A 22,359-nucleotide genomic window follows, 5' to 3' on the forward strand; every position below is an offset into this window, starting at 1 on the left:
TAAAGCTATAAACATTACTTCATATGACTGATTACTGGTGTGAGTAAGTTTACTGAGTACCAGTTAGTTGCTGTCCCAGAGTATATCTATTAGGTAATACAATGAAGTCATATATTCCTACAGTATGTACAGTCAGGAACTCCCCACCTTTTGAGTCACCCCTTGTCTCCACCTTCTACCCACCTCCAAGCACCATCCCTTGGTTTCACCTCCTACCTACCTCCCAGTACTGCCCCTTTTAGAGAATACAGAACCAAGTATCATTTTGTGGTGCTAAGTAATTTGTATGTAACATGTTAATGATAACAAGAAAAGCGGTAAAATACAGTAGTGCTCCTGTAGCCAGCAACAATTGATACCCCACACAATAGACCCCCCAGCAACAATGGACCCCTCACAACAAAATACCACCCCAGCAATTAGAGACACCGAGCAGGAACAACAGATCTCCCAGCAGCCAGCATAAATATGCCCTCCAGTAGCCAGCAACAATAGACTCCTCCCTCAACAGGAGATCCCTCCCAGCAACAACTGATCCCCCAGCAACAATAGACCCCATGCAAAAATAGATTCCCATCAGTGACAATAGATCCCCCAGCAGCCATCATCAATAGACCCTCCAGCACACCGCAGCATCCCTTACTATTACATACATTCAGTGCTGGAGGTGCCAGAACTGCATTGCCCCACATTCCCACTGAAAAGACGCCCTATGCATAGTATATTCTCAGCATGGGTTTCCTTTAAATATCATGAAGTCCATGGGGTTATTAGTTATGTCTACAGATTAAATTTGAAAAAAAACCTTTTGCAGTTAAAGTTTAAAATCTTAACAGATAGGTAAATTGCATATATGGAAATGGTTTTATCCACCAATCCATCCAGCCCTGAAAGTTATAAATCCCAGCTAGACAGTGTAGCCAGGAGGATGGCACTACTTTCCCTGGAACTACTGACACCTCACTGCTCCCTGCCAGCTGATTGTACAGCAAAAGAGCAGCAGAAGACTAATAAGGCCACCCCTCTCCTCCCTCTGCCCTCTCCTCCTGTCATTTTGTTAGCATATTTGCATGCAGATTATATGATTGGCTCCCAGTGCTGTCCTTCCTTCTCCCAGTCTGGGCTCTGCCATATAGAGGATTGCAAGAGGCTGAGACCAAACCAAATTCAGGCACTTAGGCTAGGTTCACATATGTGCGGGTGGTGCCGCTGCAGATCCACACGAAAATCCGTGCAGCCGCACCGCCCGCACAGAGAAATGTGGACCCGCGGGTGGGTGCCATTAATTCTAATGGCATACCGCCTGCACGGGAAAACACAACTGTACTAGGAACCGAGGTTCCCGTGCGGGCTGCATTTTCGGAAGAAGTGCAGGGACTTCTGTGCATGTCACGGGGTACGGGAGTCCATTCAAATGAATGGGCTCTCGTGCCCGTGCAAAACGCGGCCCAGGCGGCCGCATATATGTGAACCGGGGCTTATTAATTATTGATTTATTAATGAATACACAGCTGAATTAATGGTTATCTCCTATGTCTGCGTAGAGTTCAGTAAAACAAAGTAAGTACAGCATTTACTTTCTGTTTTTAGTGAACACAGAGATCCTGAAACACATTTGATATTTTTGGTATAGCAGTAACACCACCCCTACATAATTATACCGTTTTGTTAAACTTGCTTAGTTTCTAATCAGCGAATCGCACAAACAGAACTTAGAACATTCCAAAAAACAACAACAATATATAGCAGGCAGATTTAACAATTTTCATGCTAATTTATGGTAATTATAAAGTGCTACATTTCATTCTTAGCCAGGGGAAATTGTGATGTTCAATTCCGAAACCTCTAAATTGAAATATTAATATTTATATGATGTAATCCACCCGCTATTGTCTTTTGAATGAATAGCTTAAATCCTTCACTCTTTTTCCCTTTCTATAGTCACCATGGAAACTAGGCTAATGTAAACAGCATCTGAAAAATAGCAAGTGTATTGAGGACAAAGGAGAACGGCATATGGTGCAACGACTTCTGAAAACTGTTTAATTATTCAGAAATATATATCATGCATGCACAACACAGATGTTTATTGATCAAACTAATTCCATCTAAAAAGCAAAAGGACCATTTGTTAAAGCCTAATATAATTATTGTTATTTGCTCTGGAGGCAGTGTTATTTATTGATGAATTCCGCTAATTATGTGGCATATAATATAAAATACACAAAAAAAAGAATCACAGGTAGTGCCTTGGTATGGGCTCTGTCTCAGGGCACTAACTGACATGAGACAACAGTCACCCCATCAGCCGTTTTCAGCTAGATCAGGTGATGGGTTTGCCTTGGTGTCACCAGCAAATTGCTGTAAGTGAGCACAGGCAGGATATCAGCCCTTCCTTATCACTCTTTCCCTCCTCTTCGCAATTTTCTTTACACTGTACACAGCTGGGTACAATTCCAGGATCTGTTGGGTGCCAGGATCAGTTAGCTCTTGTGTGGCTGAAGACCTTGTACCCGTAAGAAGCCCAAGAAGAAGATGTTGGCATCAAAAATGTAGCATTGCTGGAGCAGGCGTGATTATCTTCAGACTTTAGTTCCACTTTAAGTTGAGTGATAAAAACGCACAAATGCTTAAATGTTTGCTTAAAACTATGTTACCAGATCTTCTTGGGATGGAGGATAGATCAATCTTTCCTAACCTTTTTACCCCTAGAGCAGGGGTCTCCAAACTATGGCCCTCCAGCTGTTAAAGTACTACAAGTCCCATCATGCCTCTGCCTCTGGGAGTCTTGCCTGTGGCTGTCAGAGTCTTGCAAGGCCTCATGGGACTTGCAGTTCCTCAACACCTGGAGGGCCATAGTTTGGAGACCCCTGCCCTAGAGGAACCTTGCAATAATTTTCAGATCTAGGGGAACCCCTCCTAAAAACAATCCATTGGTGGACAGTGAGAGGAATATCTCCCTTACAGTGATGGTTGGTGGGAAGAATTGCCCCCCTTTACAATGATGGTCAGAATGCCAGCCTTGGGCCTCATGCACACAGGGCGTTTTTGCAATCAGGCATTTTTTTTTACTGCTTCCAAACATGTTATCCTATGTGTCCATGCACATATAAGCTTTTAGAAGCTTTTAGTGACAGGGGCTTTTAGAGGCAGGAAAAAAAAATACTGCCAGTGTGCCAGGAGCAGAAGAGTTTGGGCAGAAAAAATGTTTTAAGCTACTAAAAGCTGTTAAACACCCCTAAATGCAATGCACGATTTTTGGCATTAATTAATTTCAATGGCCAGAAAAAATAATTTATTCTGGGCAATGAAATGAATTAATGCCCAAGAGCCTGACGCTTGTAAAAGCCCCTAAAAGCTTTAGACATTTTTACAAGCTTTAGACATTTTACCTGCAAAAGCGCTGCTGACTTCTAAGAGAGTTAAATAAATGTCCTGTGTGCGTGAGGCCTTACAGACAGGTAAAAAGATCCTTCGTGCTAACTGCTGGCTCTGCCAAGAGGTGTTGGCCTCAAACCTATGCAGATTCAATCAAATGGGAGACCCGTCACCCACCACTCAAGCCCTAGCAACCTTCTGGAAGAACACTAAGATTCCACAGATCCCTGGTTGAGAATGGCTGTTTTAGGTGGATAGAGATAGCAGTAGTGAAGTTGCTTACTTTCCACAAAGAAAACATTTTGCTGTTTTGTCCTCCTTGTGTGACCAAAAGTAAAATTGATTTGGCTAGGTGATCTTTGTTGCAGGGAAGGGTAAGCATTCAGATTGGCTGACCCTTCCCTTCAACAGAGATCACATGACCAAATGCGTAGATTTTGATAAATGATCTTTATAGGAAAGAGCATATAGGAACAGTTTCTCTGACAAAGGTATTTCACGCATATGCCACTTTTTTTTAATTTCACATTAACATTTTAGGTAATGGCCTACTTTAGGATTCATGTACAAAAGTTCTTTTTTCTTCTCTATCCGCTTGCAGACCGAATGCCCGCTGTAAAATGGCCCTCACAGGTAAAGTGACATACCCGTACATTGCTGTTTCTGGGTTTCAGGTGTGTGCAAGCGTGCTCTCACCCACCTACCTCAGCTGTGATTGTACACAGCGGGAGCCTGTCAGCAGGTTCCGGCCAAATATTCATGGCCGGGACCTGCTGATTGGCTGTGTACAGTCACAGCCCAGAATTCGAGTTGACAATCAACACAGAGCTCTGTACAGGGGGAACGATCGCTCTGTTTCTCAACCCTGCAAAGCAGGGATAAGAAACTGAGAGCTCATTAGTAAAAAGCAGCACACTTTTCACATAGTAAACATTGGTAGGCACACATTTAAGCCTTTGATCGCCCTAGGTGTTAACCCCTTCCCAGTCAGTGTCATTAGTTCAGTGTATTATCACTGATCACTGTATTATTGTCATTGGTGATGTCAGTGGCAGTTAGTCAGTTCCCCTCAGTGTCAGCTAGTGTCAGATTGCCTTCCGCACTACCACAGTCCCATTATAAGCCACTGATCACCCCCATTACTACTATAAAAGAAAAAATTCCAGCATATACATCATAGTTTGTAGGCGCTATACCTTTCACACAAACCAATCAATATACACTTATTGGGATTTTTTTTTTTTCGTATCAAAGACCGGTAGCAGAATACATTTTGCCAAAAATGTATAATGGGCAGCATGGTGGTTAATTCATTAGCACTTCCGCCTTGCAGTACTCGGGTCGTTGGTTCAAATCCAAGTCACGGCACCTCCTGCTTGGAGTTTGCATGTTCTCCCTGTGACTGCGTGGGTTTCCTCCGGGTACTCCGGTTTCCTCCTACACTCCAAAGACATGCTGGTAGGTTAATTGGCTCTTGTCTAAATTGGCCCTAGTATGTGTCTGTATGAATGTGAGTTAGGGACCTTAGATTGTACGCCCCTTGAGGGTTAGGGACTGATGTGAATGTACAATATATATGTAAAGCGTTGCGTAAATTGATGGCGCTATATAAGTACCTGAAATAAAGAAATTTAATTTTTACATTTTTTTATTAGATATGTTTTGTAGCAGAAAGTAATATATATTGGGTTTTTCTTTTTAATTTTTTGGTCTTTTTTCATTAATATCGTAAAAAGTCAAATACCCAGTGGTGATCAAATACCACCAAAAGAAATCTCTATTTGTGTGAAAAAAGTTACATACATTTCTTCTGGGTACAGGGTTGAATGACGGCGCAATAACCAATTAAAATAGTGCAGTGCATTAATAGCACAAAAAAAAGCCTGGTCATGAAGGGGGTAAAATCTTCCAGAACTGAAGAGGCTATACAAGTCAATATGAATCTAAAAGCAACTCCTTGAGCAACTGAATGACCAATCAAAACAACTCAAATGTGAGTCAAAACATCTCAGAAGCACCAGAAAGGCGCATTAGACTCACTTCTGGCCCAAACGTGGAACTTAATTTAAACATTTGTGAGAAGGAAGGTATCTTTTTTTAAAGATGAGACATCTTATGTATTCTGAGCTGTGCCTGTAACAAGATTAATGAACTTTCGGGTGCATGTGCGGAATTATGTCATCCCCACCAGGACAATCAAGTTAGGCAAAGATTCCGAATGTCAGAGCTGGGGAGAGAATTTGTAGATGTTGCATCTCTGGATCGGAGGTTCGTATGGTTCTGCTTTAAATACTTACTTGCCCACCCATTGTAGCAATCTTCATTGTATAGCTCTGCCCAAGTCTGCACAGTCTTTGTAATGAAAATTTCCCTGTTGGTTCCTTTTCTTAGTGTGCACTTGTGCAGGGGCCCTATTCATTCCCATGGGTGAAATATATTTCAGCCATACAGCAGAATACAAAAAGTGAATTTGTAGAACTGTGGCTAAGCTTTGAACATTCAAACATTTTCAAATTCTTTAAAATTTTTAAACAAGTCATTACTGATCTCTATAACTACAGGCACTGTAAAACAATTCATCCTCAAAGTTCACACGTCATATTTGATGGCTCATGTCCTTCAAGTATGGTCCCAGTGCAGCCCCCTACCTTCTTTTGCACCTGTTCTGTTTTTACATTACGGATAAGACTGTCATGCTGCCAACTCACTGCTTGGATGGGGAAGTAAACAAGCCACTTAGAGAAGATGAGTGTTTTTGCTGTAAATTTGAATATGAATTACTCCACAGTGGCTACAGCTGCAGAGCTTTTTTACTGCTGCTTGCTAAGTGTCAGCTGTCAGTAGTGAGTCATATGGCAGATCGTGGGGGGTGGCAATGCTGGGCACATAAAAATGAATGAAGACTGTTGTTTAGCAAGCACCTTACATTAATCAGGGACTTAATATATGATGTTCTCTTTAACTTCAGGTTGCTTGGAGAAATATATCAACATTCTTGAAGAAAAATGTAAGACCAGCATTCTCAAGACAGTGTATGCTGGCATCCACAACAAATCAGAAGATGATAAAGACCTGCAGGACTTCTTTCGTTTTAAATGCTGGATATAAAAAAAATAGATAGAACATACACTCAACAGCCACTTTATTAGGTACACCTGTTCAATTAATAAAGTTTTGCAGTGCTAAAAATAACCACAATAATAATCAACACCTGGGAAAAGTGTATAATCAAAAAAAATGGGTATAAACAGTTCAATAAAAAAATCTTCTCTTCAAACTGTTAAATTAACAATAGAGAAGATTTTTTTATTGGACTGTTTTTATCTAATTTTTTTGATTATACACCTTTCACGGGTGTTGATTATTATGTGGTTATTTTTAGCACTGCAAAACGATTTATTGTGTATGTGTTTTTTGTGAATGAGCATTTTTTGCTATCAGCTAATTTTTCTTTTAACACTTACAAGTTCTTAAATATTTCTTTATAGATTTGAATATACACCCGTTCAATTGCTTGGTAACAAAAATTGCTTATCAGCCAATTACATGGCAGCACCTCAATACATTTAGGCATCTAGATGTGGTAAAGACGACTTGCTGAAGTTCAAACGAGCATCAAAATGGGGAAGAAAGAGCGATTTAAGTGACTTCAGACATGGCATGGTTGTTGGGGCCAGACGGACTGGTTTGAGTATATAAAAAACTGCTGATCTACTGGGATTTTCATGCACAACCATCTCTAGGGTTTAGAGAGAATGGCCTGAAAAAGAGAAAATATCCAGTAAGCTGCAGTTGTGTGGATGAAAATGCCTTGTTGATGTCAGAGGAGAATGGGCAGATTGGTTTGAGATGATAGAAAGGCAACAGTAACTCAATTAACCACTTGTTACAATCATTGTATTCAGAATACCATCTCTGAAGGCACAGCATGTCAAACCTTGAAGCAGATGGGTTACAGCAGCAGAAGACCACAGCAGATGCCACTCCTGTCAGCTAAGAATAGGAAATGGAGGCTACAATGTGCACAGGCTCACCAAAATTGGACAATAGAAGATTGGAAAAATATTGCCTGGTCTGATGAATCTCAGTTTCCCTGGAGATGGTTGTGTGTGAAGATCCCAGTAGATCAACAGTTTTTGAAATACTCAGACCACCTTGTCTGGCACCAACAACCATGCCACGTTCAAAGTCACTTGGTATACACAAGACAGTATGGCAGAGGCGCAAAAAGTGGAACTGAAAGTATAAGGAATTAAGGACTAGACAATGGAGAGGGTAATGAAAGTCCAGGGTGTAAGAGGCCTGTAGAAGGAGCCGGAGAGCTCTGAGCACTTACCCAGTTAGCACCTGTCCTCGCCCATTGACGTCTTATCCGCCCACAGATGCATTCCATGCTGGTTCCTTCATCTTCCGGTTCATCGGCAGACCTTGTGATTGTGCTCTTCACCATCCGTGGCAAGCAGGATTCCATCCTGGACTCTGGGGGACATAGGATCCGTGCTATTATGATGATCTTTGATCTACACTCTTGTGAGTGTCACCTATCCTTTGCTGAATAAACTCCATACCAATACTACACTTAGTGGCACCTCCCTTGTCCCCCTTTCTGTTCAAAGCCACTCAGATCCCCTTTATTCCCCATTCTGATGCTCGAGTTGAACTTTAGCAAGTCGTTTTCACCACGTCTACATGCCTAAATGCATTGAGCTGCTGCCATGGGATGGGCTGATTAACACTTTTTGTTTTACCAAGCAATTGAATAGGTGTACATAATAAAGTATGCAGTGTGTATTCTGTCAAGCTCTGTAATTTTTGCCATTAACAATACAGTGTGGAGTTTTTATGGTTGTTTTTTTCTCTGGCACTAGCAGTTTTAAATTGGATGACTACGGACAGGAACTATGGGAGGAACATCTCATCACTGGAGTATCCACAAAATATAAGATGTCAGGTGCCAGAGAGCAATTACAACTAAAATGCCCAGACTTACCTTTTAATGGGAAAAGTCAATGTATTCTTGTTGATAGGTATGCAGGCATGCAGGACCATTGGCAGCATTCAGGCTTACCTCCTTCAGACATTCTCTACCTCCCACCCTCTGCAGTGATGCTGGAGTGAAAGGTAGGCCTATGATGAGAGGAGGGGACCATGCGATGGGGGGGTGTCTATGTGATGAGGGGCTGTGTGACTGGGGAGCTCTGTTACTGGGGGTGGAGGCTTTATAATGGGAAGACTCAGTGGTGATGGGGGGAATCTGATGTGAAGGGGGGCTTCTGAAGTGAAGTTAATTTCATCAGGGCAGTTGTGTGCATCATTCCAGACTCAGGATTCCTATTAAGTACAATATATGTTTTTTTACAGTTTAGACTGGGGTGCCTCAAAATTTTCCATTTTTTAAATGGTGTTATGAGTGAAAAAAGGTTCAAAAACACTGGTGTAGTCAGTGTACCAGACAATTCTTATATGGTGGCCCTGCATTAATCCCTGCTTTTGGATCCAAATATACTATGTGTCAACAGATTTTTTTTCACAGATGAAGAGTGTTACGTTTGTCTCAAAGCCAACTCTCAATAGATAATTCATAAGTATGTGTGAATCTAAAATTAACAGGCTAGGCATAGCACAACCAAAATCATAAAAGACAGGAACAAGCATCACACTGAAACTGTAAGTTCAATTTTCTGTTCAGTACACATTAACGGTAAATATGAACAAGCTGTTGTATGTGCGCTTGTTAATATAATAATATTTATAGAGTTTAACTTGTCATTAGCAGTACAACTGTATTTTGGTAAAGGTTGCCTTACTCGTTTATTTTCTTTTTGTCAGATGCCAGTACACGGATATTGTTTCACTGTGGCTACATCATATTTTGTGTACTGAACTATTACATTACTTGGGCTTTTATCTTTTAACTGTTGTACAAATTGTTTGGTTTGTTGTACACTCTTCTTTTACAATCTTTTCAATAAAAATATATTAAAAAAAAAAAAAAAAAAAAAAGGTTGCCAACCCCTGGTCTAAATCATAGATTTGTGGAGGCAAAATGTATTGATAACCTCAGAATCAGTAAAATTCTGTGATAACATATTCAGCAATTTGTCACTTTCTTCCTCCTTACATAAGAATGATGTAATATTTCAAATTAAAATAGATCATTTGCAAAAGGGCTCCATTATTAACCAATAAAAACAACTTCAGAGAGCAGTTTCACACATCTGCTAGGTATGTATTCTTTAGTGACATACACACGAAAAAGGAGAGATAACCATTTTTTATTCTTGTGGATTTACATTTCTCATAACTGAAAAAATGTCTGTGCTCAAATCCAAATAGCTTTAATATACCGTAGATATTCAGAGGTTGAACAAAATTATGGAAACAGAAGGTGAAAGAACAAAATCGTGACCTAATATGGTATTGGACCACCTTTTGGCATCCAAGACGGCCTGCATTCACCTGACACATATAAGTCCTGGATAGTGGATAATGGAATCTGATACCACTCTTCATAAAAAAAATAATTCCAGTACTCGCAGAGATGCCAGAGACGAAAAATGAGCCAGAACCTTGTTCTCCAAAATTGATCATAGTGGCTTTTTGATACTGAGGCCAGGCAACTGCGGCGCCCAGGGAAGGTGTAAGACTTTGTCAACATGCTCACCAAACCAAGATTTGACAACAACAGCTATGTGAATCTGAGCATTATGGTCTTGGTAAATGGCCCTGTCTTTGGGAAACAATGTCTGCACCACAGGGTGCACATGGTGGATAATGGAATCTGATACCACTCTTCATAAAAAAAAATAATTCCAGTACTTGCAGAGATGCCTGAGGCCGAAAATGAGCCCGAACCTTGTTCTCCAAAATTGATCATAGTGGCTTTTTGATACTGAGGCCCGACGACTGTGGCGCCCAGGGAAGGTGCAAGACTTTGTCAACATGCTCACCAAACCAAGCTTTGACAACACCAGCTATGTGAATCAGAGCATTATGGTCTTGGTAAATGGAGCTGTTTTCTGGAAACAATGTCTGCACCACAGGGTGCACATAGTTGGCCAAAATTTGTACATAGGCACTGGCAGTGACTCTACTTTTCAAGGTGATGACAGGGCAGAATACTAATATATGGCTACCCAAACCATGATTGTGCTGCCACCATGCTTTACCATTAGCACAAGACAGTCCTGGTCATAAGCTTGGGATGATGTTTGCCAAACGTAAACGCATCTGGTGGTTGGGAACAGTGTGAAGCTCCATTCATTGGACCATATTACAGTCTTCCATTGATCGATAGACCACGATTTATGGGTGTTGCACCACTCTCTCCTCTTCTGCGCAATAATAGTGGTCACTAGTGGATTGGCAATTGCAGCTCGCTTATGGAGTTCCCTCCACAGTTTTTCTGCACATGGGCTTTGGAAGATTGAGATTGAACTCTGTAGTCACTTTTGCAGCCTTTATTTCTTATTCTGGTTCAAAATCCTGTGCAATGTCCTCTTGTCTCTCTCAGTTATTTGACCATGTCAACCACGCTTATGCTTATCGGACGAAGTTATCCCAGAAAGTGTATATGCCATCATAACCTTTGATACTGGACTTTGCGACACCAATCACAGAGGCACCAGCTAAGCGGCACCAAAAATGTGCCCTTTTTGAAACTCAATAAGCTCTGTATTACTAGCAGCGCATACAGTGAATGACAAACGTGAGGCTTTGAACCTGTTATCTCCAGTGCTTTGAAAAAGTATTTGCCTTGAAATTTTCCACCTTTGGTCAAGTTACAACCAAAAATGTAAATGTATTTTATTGTGATTTTATGTGATAGACCAACACAAAAGTGGCACATAATTGTGAAGTGGAAGGAAAATGATAAATGGTTTTCAAAATGTTTTACAAATAAATATCTGAAAAGTGTGGCGTGCATTTGTATTCAGCCACCTTTACTCTGATACCCCTAACTACAATCTAGTGGAACCAATTGCCTTCAGAAGTCACCCAATTAGTAAATCCACCGGTCTGTAATTTAATTTCAGTATAAATACAGCTGTTCTGTGAAGCCCTCAGAGGTTTGTTAGAGAACATTAGTGAACAAACAGCATCATGAAGGCCAAGGAATACACCAGACAGGTTAGAGATAAAGTTGTGGAGAAGTTAAAAGCAGAGTTAGGTTATAAAAAGTATCCCAAGCTTTGAACATCTCACAGAGCACTGTTCAATCCATCATCCGAAAATGTAAAGAGTATGGCACAACTGCAAACCTACCAAGACATGGCCATCTTCCTAAATGGACAGGCTGGGCAAGGAAAGCATTAATCAGAGAAGCAGTCAAGAGGCCCATGGTAACTCTGGAGGAGCTGCAGAGATCCACAGCTCAGGTGGGAGAATCTGTCCACAGGATAACTATTAGTCGTGCTCCCAACAAATCTGGCCTTTATGGAGGAGTGGCAAGAAGAAAGCCTTTGTTGAAAGATAGTCATGAGAAGTCATGTTTGCAGTTTGTGAGAAGCCATGTTGGGGACACAGCAAACTTGTGGAAGCAGGTGCTCTGATCAGATGAGGACAACATTGAACTTTTTGACTTAAAAGCAAAACGCTATGCGTGGCGGGAAGCTAACACTGCACATCACCTTAAACACACCATCCCCACTGTGAAACATAGTGGTGGCAGAATCACGTTGTGGGGATGCTTTGCTTCAGCAGGGACAGCAAAGCTGGGCAGAGTTGATGGGAAGATGGATGGAGCTAAATACAGGGCAATCTTAGAAGAAAGCCTATTAGAGTCTGCAAAAGACTTGAGACTGAGGTAGGACAACAACTCTAAACATACAGCCAGAGCTACAATGGAATGGTTTAGATCAAAGCATATTCACGTGTTAGAATGGCCCAGTCAAAGTCAAGACCTAAATCCAATTGAGAATCTGTGGCAAGACTTGAAAATTGCTGTTTACAGACACTCTCCATCCAATCTGACAGAGCTTGAGCTATTTTGCAAAGAACGGTCAAACATTTCACTCTCTAGATGTGCAAAGCTGGTCGAGACATCCCCAAAAAGACTTGCAGCTGTAATTGCAGTGAAAGGTAGTTCTACAAAGTATGGACTCAGGGGGGCTGAATATACATACGCCACACTTTCCAGATATTTATTTGAAAAAATGTGGAAAACCATTTATCATCTTCCTTCCACTTCACAATTATGTGCCACTTTGTGTTGATCTGTTACATAAAATACATTTATGTTTTGGTGGTAACATGACAAAATGTAGGGGGTATGAATACTTTTTCAAGGCATTGTATGTGTCTCAGCGCACAGCAAAATTAAAAGAATGTTACATCACTTCCACTTTCAATGTGAAACATATTGTCACTTTTACACCTGCAAATTATGTGGCGTTTCCATATTTTTGTCCTATCCCTGTATATTCAAACCTAGAATCCTTGTTGCAAGAAATCTATAGCAGTGTCTAGTGGATTAAAGCCTAACTCCAAGTTTCCTGTGACTTTAAATAGTTTGTTTGGACCAAGCTGGCTTGAAGGAAATATTTGCTTCATTGACAGATGCGCCTGCTGCAAACACTGTATAAAATGTATGTAGCATCAGGGGTCCAGGGAAGATGCGAGACTTCATCTACATGCTCATCAAACCAGCTACATATAGTTCTGTGTTCTAACAGTGGTATGTGGCCTTCTCATCCTGCTCCCGGGAACAAAATTGAGTTGGACTAAGTGCGGATCAGCCACTCAGGAAGTATTGTATTTCATCATGAAGCCACAATCTTCACATCAGCCAATCAGAGGAAGCCTTGTACTCAAATAAAATACAAAACTTCCTGTGAATGTCTGAGCATCAATCAGCTCAAATCGATTTTGTTCCAGAAGTGGAAAGGAAATCTCCTGTCCCACTCTGTACTGTGTGTAGCTAATGCTACATAAAATATACAAATGGTATGCAGCGCTAAATAGTATATCAACCATCAATGTATAGATGGATGAGACAATAAATTAACAGTCAAAATATGAATAATTCCATGTAGATAAAGATATAAATATATAAATGTTCAAATCCAATCCGGCTTGTGGATAAATCCAGTAAATGATTGCGCTTACCACAAAAACATACAAACAGAGCGTTGTATGTATAAGATGGACATCAGGGCCTGGTCAGCAACTAGAACAGCATCCGGTCACCATATGAGACTTCCAGGAATGGTGGAAACCCCCCCACGGTCATCTCCGGTTTTACCAGCAGGTCCAACGAAGTCCTCTCCATGCACTGCTCATCTGGATCACACCACCTTGGTAGCGCTCATGAATAATGAGCCAGAGCAAAATGGGCAATGATAGTGAAGTATGTTTTATTGGGTGAACAGTAAAATATATATAGTAAAGAACTCACATAATCGGAAAAACACAGCCCAGGTCAAACTAAAAGGTTCCCTGGTGATCTGTGGTTCCCTGGTAATCTAATGGCGTCTGTTGGGTGGATCCCCTAACATGTTTCGAGCCACGCTCGTTGTCAAAGGGGTAAATCCTATCCCAAGGACGCCAGCATTTAAAAATACCGCGGTCGCGCCTGCGCAGTGAGCACCTCGCGCGGCTGAAATGAATAGCGCATGCGCGGGTGACATCACTCATCAGCCGCCACCGAACCCTATTGCGCATGCGTAGGCGCATGCGCAGGACCCATAATGAATCTCCCTCACACAGCCATCCGCCCGCAAGTAAGCGGGCAAAACTCCAAAGGGAAAGCCACATTGCGCATGCGCAGGCACATGCGCCAACGTCACTAAAGGACGAAAATTAAAATATCAAGTCTCCCAACCCTGATGGGCGGGCATATAAACACAGGGAGGTAAATAAGGAAGCCCAGTTTACCTAGCAACCACAGCGCCCCCATGATATTCCAAAACATTAATATAAATATGAAACACTAAGAACAGATGTTATGGTATTCTTAAAGGGACCACAGATCTTAAACAAATAAATTGTTACTACATGGGAACAACCATTATACTGCAATCCAGGGACACCCCATCAGATACAAGCACAATGGGGTGCCCAATGGATACAGAGCCCCCCAACAGGAGTCTATACCATAAATATACATTACATCATAATATAATACAATACATATCAATGCAACCATATGATCGTACAATCATATGACTTGTAACCCCGTACAATAACAATCAATTGGAATTTATAGTAGTGTAAATCAATAAATAAATATTAATGTGTAAAAAACATCCTATACTATTCATAAGTGGACACATAAAAATGATAAAATACAATAAAATGAAGTAAAACCTTTTGTTATCCCCCTTATTCATATTAGTAGGGCACAGATGATATACATAAATGAAAAAATTGACATCAGATAAATACAATAAGATGATAATAGTAGAAACTGGATATCTATTGAAATTCAAAGTAGGCAAAGGGCAAAAAATAGCAGGAAATCAACTATTATCAATAAAAGAATTAATATCCAAATCAACATTCAAACCTTGAGGTTGTAAAGATTTAAGCTCCACTATCCACTTAGTTTCGAGCTGGGACACTGCTCTCCTTTTGTGTCCCCCCCTCCACTGCTGGGTAATCACATCAATAGCAGTGAATCTTAATGATGAAGGGTCCCTAGCATGATGATCCCTAAAATGTTTGGATAGTGAGTGGAATTTAAAACCTTTTTTTATATTATTAAAATGTTCCCTTAAGCGATCTCTGAGGCGCCTTGTGGTCCTACCCATATACTGAAGGTTACAAGAACATTGAAGGAGGTACACTACGTGAGTGGTATTACAAGTAATCATAGGATTAATAACATAGCATTTACCTGTAACATTAGATACAAAATCCTCCACCCTAGTTTTATGTATGCCATTGTATCTACAGGCAATGCACCTGTTACACGGGTAAAACCCTTTAAGTCCAAAAGCAGATGACAACCTCTTAGGTGGATCCACCACATTGGGGGCCACTGTAAGCCTAAGGGGAGGTGCCCTTCTAAAGGTAATCTCAGGACAGTCAGGTAATGCTTCACCCAAAATAGGATCCCCTCTAAGAATGGCCCAGTTTCTCTTAATTATCCTGGTGACCTCCCTATGTTGTATGGAAAAATTCGTAATAAATGGACAAAATTTACTTGGTCTAATTCTCCCCTCCCCAGTAAGTAGTACAGTCCTATCGGAGGAGGCAACTTCCTGAATGGTTTGATCAAGAATAACAGGATCATACCCTTTTTCTGTAAACCTCTTTCTAAGCACCAATGATTGGTGATGATAATCATCTAAACTCGTACAGATTCTCCTCAACCTGAGAAACTGCCCCTTCGGGATATTCCTTAACCAGGCTGGGTGATGGCAGCTGTCCATGGGTATATACCCATTTTTGTCTGTATTCTTAAAATAAGTTTTAGTTAAAATCTTACTGCCATCATTAATCAAAACCAAGTCTAAAAAGTTGATTTCCTTAAAGTCATAAACATAAGACAATTTGATATTCAAACTATTGTTGTTAAGAGAGATAAAAAAGTTTTTGAGTGAAGACTCATCCCCCTGCCATAAAAGGAACACATCATCAATGTAACGCCTATAAAAGATCAGGGGCGGCCAATCTCGGGAATATATTAAGTCCTCCTCCCACCTGGCCATAAACAGATTGGCCAGGCTGGGGGCAAACTTCGCCCCCATAGCAACACCCATGACTTGCAGATAAAAAACATGGTCAAACCAAAAAAAATTCCTATGCATAGCAAAATCTAGAAGTTCCAAAATGAACTCCTTTTGTTGTTGGGGGATATCAGATACAGTATTAAGATAAAATTGAGCTGCCTCCATACCATCACAATGCCTAATGTTGCTATAGAGAGCAGATACATCCGCCGTAACCAAATAGGTTTTCTCATTGACACTAAAGTCGGTTAGATCAACTAATACCTGCTTCGTGTCCCGTAAATAGGCCGGTGTTGTTTTAACCAAAGGCTGCAGGAAATAATCAACATATTCCCCTATACGGGAATTCAGTGATCCAATGCCACTAATGATTGGTCTCCCGGGGGGGCACACCGGATTTTTGTGGATCTTAGGAAGGCAATATAAAACCGACAGCCGGGGGGCAGCTGGGCATAAATATGCCTTCTCCTTTTTGGTTATTATACCATTATTGTAGCCTTTATTAATAATACTTTTCAATTCCTTTTTAAAAGGAAGCAGAGGGTTTTTAGAAAGTGGTTGATACGTTTCCCTATCATCAAGTAAGAGAAACACTTGGGTCATGTAATCTTTCTTATCCATGACAACGACCCCCCCTCCCTTATCCGCGGGCCTAATAACAAGATCTTTATTGGCCAACAATGATTTTATCCCCAGATTAATCTTATGTTGATTCCGTATATTCTTGACTTTGATTTTATCTAAATCTTTTAAGACCATGCTTTTAAAAGTATTGATATGTGATTGTGAAGGGGGGTTAAAAAGTGAGGCATTACTTAAATTGGACGATTTAAAACCATTAATAGAAGGATTAGACAGGGGTTGTGTAGTTAAAAAATACCTTTTTAGAGATAATCTCCGCGTGAACCTATGGATGTCCACATATGTACCAAATTTATCCAATTTTTTCTTAGGTGCGTATTTTAAACCTTTATTCAATAAATTAAGTTCATCATCCGTAAGTTCTACTTTACTTAGATTAAAAATACCCTCAGCTTTCACATTTTTCTCTTTTTGTGGTCTGTTGACTCTCTTTCCTCCTCGCTTTCCTCTGCGCGGGTACTTCTCTTGCGGGTCTGGCCCCCCCCTAAAAAATGATTGGGTTTAAGGTTTTGAGGACCTGGTGTCCTATTGGGCTGAAAGTTGGAATTTCTAGGCCTTTGATTGTTTCTGGAATTATGTGAAGAACTCTGTGAATTATGATCCACATAATAATTATTATTAGCTCTTCTATCATTATAATAAGAATTATTTGGTTTAAAAGGACCACTCTGACCCCTATGCTGCGGAGGTTTCCAATATGATTGATCATTGCCCCCATTATAAAACTCATTAGGATAATAATAATTATCTTCCTGTGGATCCCTCCAAGATACTCTACAATGTCTTGGCGATTGGACCCAACCTCTAGGGTGGGGATAATATTGAGGTCCTTCATTGTGATATTGATCCAAAGGATGTGATCTGATATCCCTATCTCCTATATTCCTATCCTCATATTCATAAAGGACATCATACCTATTGTGAGTCGGAACATTATATTTGACTCTGGGTTGTCCCTGTTTAGAGGATTTTGATAAAGGGGGCGGAGGTCTGGGACTATTGAGGGTCCTATTGTGCAAAGAGGAGTGTTTCAGCTCAGCAGCACTAATCTTTCCCTGATTAGGGCCAGCTGAACTGTCCTCATCATTACTCGTGGAACTCTGCCATTTAAATACTTTATTGTTCTTGAAATCTGTTACATCCCTATTATACTTTTTCTTCTTCTTACTTTTTTGTTCCCTTTCGGTCTTATCCAAAAGGTTTTTAACTCTATCAGATTCCATTTTATAGTCCTCTCTATTCATATAGGGTAACAGTTTCTCCCGTGTTTTGTTAATCTCGTTATCAAGAAAAGCTAATTTTTTCTTTTTCCGAATCACTAGAAATTTTAATAAATCTAAACCCATATTGTTGAAAAAGGTGAACCATTCCGTTTCACAGTTAATGTCACCATTCTCAGGGGGTACCTCCCACCTCAGGGACCTAGGTACCATCCCTTCTTTAATATACTTTTCAAGAAGGGTAATATCCCATATAGTTCTGATTTCTGCCGTAGCATGATTAGCCAAATGGAGAAAGATGCCATGTAGGTCATCATCAGGAGTATCTTGAATAAACACATCATCAGTAATAACTGATCTCCTGGATCTAATCTCAAAAATATCCATAAAAATTGCTGCTCAACTCTATACAGAGGCACAAACTAAAAAACTGAAAAAGGGTGAGTGAGCGCAAATCACAAGACAGCAGCTAGCACACAAGGCAATCCTCAACACCAAAAAAACAAAATATACAAATGGTATGCAGCGCTAAATAGTATATCAACCATCAATGTATAGATGGATGAGACAATAAATTAACAGTCAAAATATGAATAATTCCATGTAGATAAAGATATAAATATATAAATGTTCAAATCCAATCCGGCTTGTGGATAAATCCAGTAAATGATTGCGCTTACCACAAAAACATACAAACAGAGCGTTGTATGTATAAGATGGACATCAGGGCCTGGTCAGCAACTAGAACAGCATCCGGTCACCATATGAGACTTCCAGGAATGGTGGAAACCCCCCCCCCACGGTCATCTCCGGTTTTACCAGCAGGTCCAACGAAGTCCTCTCCACGCACTGCTCATCTGGATCACACCACCTTGGTAGCGCTCATGAATAATGAGCCAGAGCAAAATGGGCAATGATAGTGAAGTATGTTTTATTGGGTGAACAGTAAAATATATATAGTAAAGAACTCACATAATCAGAAAAACACAGCCCAGGTCAAACTAAAAGGTTCCCTGGTGATCTGTGGTTCCCTGGTAATCTAATGGCGTCTGTTGGGTGGATCCCCTAACATGTTTCGAGCCACGCTCGTTGTCAAAGGGGTAAATCCTATCCCAAGGACGCCAGCATTTAAAAATACCGCGGTCGCGCCTGCGCAGTGAGCACCTCGCGCCGCTGAAATGAATAGCGCATGCGCGGGTGACATCACTCATCAGCCGCCGCCGAACCCTATTGCGCATGCGTAGGCGCATGCGCAGGACCCATAATGAATCTCCCTCACACAGCCATCCGCCCGCAAGTAAGCGGGCAAAACTCCAAAGGGAAAGCCACATTGCGCATGCGCATGCGCCAACGTCACTAAAGGACGAAAATTAAAATATCAAGTCTCCCAACCCTGATGGGCGGGCATATAAACACAGGGAGGTAAATAAGGAAGCCCAGTTTACCTAGCAACCACAGCGCCCCCATGATATTCCAAAACATTAATATAAATATGAAACACTAAGAACAGATGTTATGGTATTCTTAAAGGGACCACAGATCTTAAACAAATAAATTGTTACTACATGGGAACAACCATTATACTGCAATCCAGGGACACCCCATCAGATACAAAATCCGGTGTGCCCCCCCGGGAGACCAATCATTAGTGGCATTGGATCACTGAATTCCCGTATAGGGGAATATGTTGATTATTTCCTGCAGCCTTTGGTTAAAACAACACCGGCCTATTTACGGGACACGAAGCAGGTATTAGTTGATCTAACCGACTTTAGTGTCAATGAGAAAACCTATTTGGTTACGGCGGATGTATCTGCTCTCTATAGCAACATTAGGCATTGTGATGGTATGGAGGCAGCTCAATTTTATCTTAATACTGTATCTGGTATCCCCCAACAACAAAAGGAGTTCATTTTGGAACTTCTAGATTTTGCTATGCATAGGAATTTTTTTTGGTTTGACCATGTTTTTTATCTGCAAGTCATGGGTGTTGCTATGGGGGCGAAGTTTGTCCCCAGCCTGGCCAATCTGTTTATGGCCAGGTGGGAGGAGGACTTAATATATTCCCGAGATTGGCCGCCCCTGATCTTTTATAGGCGTTACATTGATGATGTGTTCCTTTTATGGCAGGGGGATGAGTCTTCACTCAAAAACTTTTTTATCTCTCTTAACAACAATAGTTTGAATATCAAATTGTCTTATGTTTATGACTTTAAGGAAATCAACTTTTTAGACTTGGTTTTGATTAATGATGGCAGTAAGATTTTAACTAAAACTTATTTTAAGAATACAGACAAAAATGGGTATATACCCATGGACAGCTGCCATCACCCAGCCTGGTTAAGGAATATCCCGAAGGGGCAGTTTCTCAGGTTGAGGAGAAACTGTACGAGTTTAGATGATTATCATCACCAATCATTGGTGCTTAGAAAGAGGTTTACAGAAAAAGGGTATGATCCTGTTATTCTTGATCAAACCATTCAGGAAGTTGCCTCCTCCGATAGGACTGTACTACTTACTGGGGAGGGGAGAATTAGACCAAGTAAATTTTGTCCATTTATTACGAATTTTTCCATACAACATAGGGAGGTCACCAGGATAATTAAGAGAAACTGGGCCATTCTTAGAGGGGATCCTATTTTGGGTGAAGCATTACCTGACTGTCCTGAGATTACCTTTAGAAGGGCACCTCCCCTTAGGCTTACAGTGGCCCCCAATGTGGTGGATCCACCTAAGAGGTTGTCATCTGCTTTTGGACTTAAAGGGTTTTACCCGTGTAACAGGTGCATTGCATGTAGATACAATGGCATACATAAAACTAGGGTGGAGGATTTTGTATCTAATGTTACAGGTAAATGCTATGTTATTAATCCTATGATTACTTGTAATACCACTCACGTAGTGTACCTCCTTCAATGTTCTTGTAACCTTCAGTATGTGGGTAGGACCACAAGGCGCCTCAGAGATCGCTTAAGGGAACATTTTAATAATATAAAAAAAGGTTTTAAATTCCACTCACTATCCAAACATTTTAGGGATCATCATGCTAGGGACCCTTCATCATTAAGATTCACTGCTATTGATGTGATTACCCAGCAGTGGAGGGGGGGACACAAAAGGAGAGCAGTGTCCCAGCTCGAAACTAAGTGGATAGTGGAGCTTAAATCTTTACAACCTCAAGGTTTGAATGTTGATTTGGATATTAATTCTTTTATTGATAATAGTTGATTTCCTGCTATTTTTTGCCCTTTGCCTACTTTGAATTTCAATAGATATCCAGTTTCTACTATTATCATCTTATTGTATTTATCTGATGTCAATTTTTTCATTTATGTATATCATCTGTGCCCTACTAATATGAATAAGGGGGATAACAAAAGGTTTTACTTCATTTTATTGTATTTTATCATTTTTATGTGTCCACTTATGAATAGTATAGGATGTTTTTTACACATTAATATTTATTTATTGATTTACACTACTATAAATTCCAATTGATTGTTATTGTACGGGGTTACAAGTCATATGATTGTACGATCATATGGTTGCATTGATATGTATTGTATTATATTATGATGTAATGTATATTTATGGTATAGACTCCTGTTGGGGGGCTCTGTATCCATTGGGCACCCCATTGTGCTTGTATCTGATGGGGTGTCCCTGGATTGCAGTATAATGGTTGTTCCCATGTAGTAACAATTTATTTGTTTAAGATCTGTGGTCCCTTTAAGAATACCATAACATCTGTTCTTAGTGTTTCATATTTATATTAATGTTTTGGAATATCATGGGGGCGCTGTGGTTGCTAGGTAAACTGGGCTTCCTTATTTACCTCCCTGTGTTTATATGCCCGCCCATCAGGGTTGGGAGACTTGATATTTTAATTTTCGTCCTTTAGTGACGTTGGCGCATGCGCCTGCGCAATGTGGCTTTCCCTTTGGAGTTTTGCCCGCTTACTTGCGGGCGGATGGCTGTGTGAGGGAGATTCATTATGGGTCCTGCGCATGCGCCTACGCATGTGCAATAGGGTTCGGCGGCGGCTGATGAGTGATGTCACCCGCGCATGCGCTATTCATTTCAGCAGCGCGAGGTGCTCACTGCGCAGGCGCGACCGCGGTATTTTTAAATGCTGGCGTCCTTGGGATAGGATTTACCCCTTTGACAACGAGCGTGGCTCGAAACATGTTAGGGGATCCACCCAACAGACGCCATTAGATTACCAGGGAACCACAGATCACCAGGGAACCTTTTCGTTTGACCTGGGCTGTGTTTTTCCGATTATGTGAGTTCTTTACTATATATATTTTACTGTTCACCCAATAAAACATACTTCACTATCATTGCCCATTTTGCTCTGGCTCATTATTCATGAGCGCTACCAAGGTGGTGTGATCCAGATGAGCAGTGCGTGGAGAGGACTTCGTTGGACCTGCTGGTAAAAC

General features: G+C 40.8%; 1 protein-coding gene across 1 annotated transcript in view; it reads left to right on the forward strand.

Moving 5' to 3' along the window:
• Positions 1-6,586, forward strand: part of LOC149474751 (uncharacterized) — an 80,320-nt gene extending 73,734 nt beyond the window's left edge. Inside the window, exon 20 of the mRNA XM_089654198.1 lies at positions 6,347-6,586. Within this exon, the coding sequence (XP_089510324.1) occupies positions 6,347-6,486 (140 nt within the window). The 3' untranslated portion in view covers positions 6,487-6,586. The remainder of the gene's footprint in view (positions 1-6,346) is intronic.
• Positions 6,587-22,359: the final 15,773 nt, after the last annotated feature.

Source organism: Staurois parvus, unplaced genomic scaffold (assembly GCF_062004578.1).
Source record: "Staurois parvus isolate SC_StPar_1 unplaced genomic scaffold, SC_StPar_1.0 ptg000001l, whole genome shotgun sequence".
Taxonomy (NCBI): domain Eukaryota; kingdom Metazoa; phylum Chordata; class Amphibia; order Anura; family Ranidae; genus Staurois; species Staurois parvus.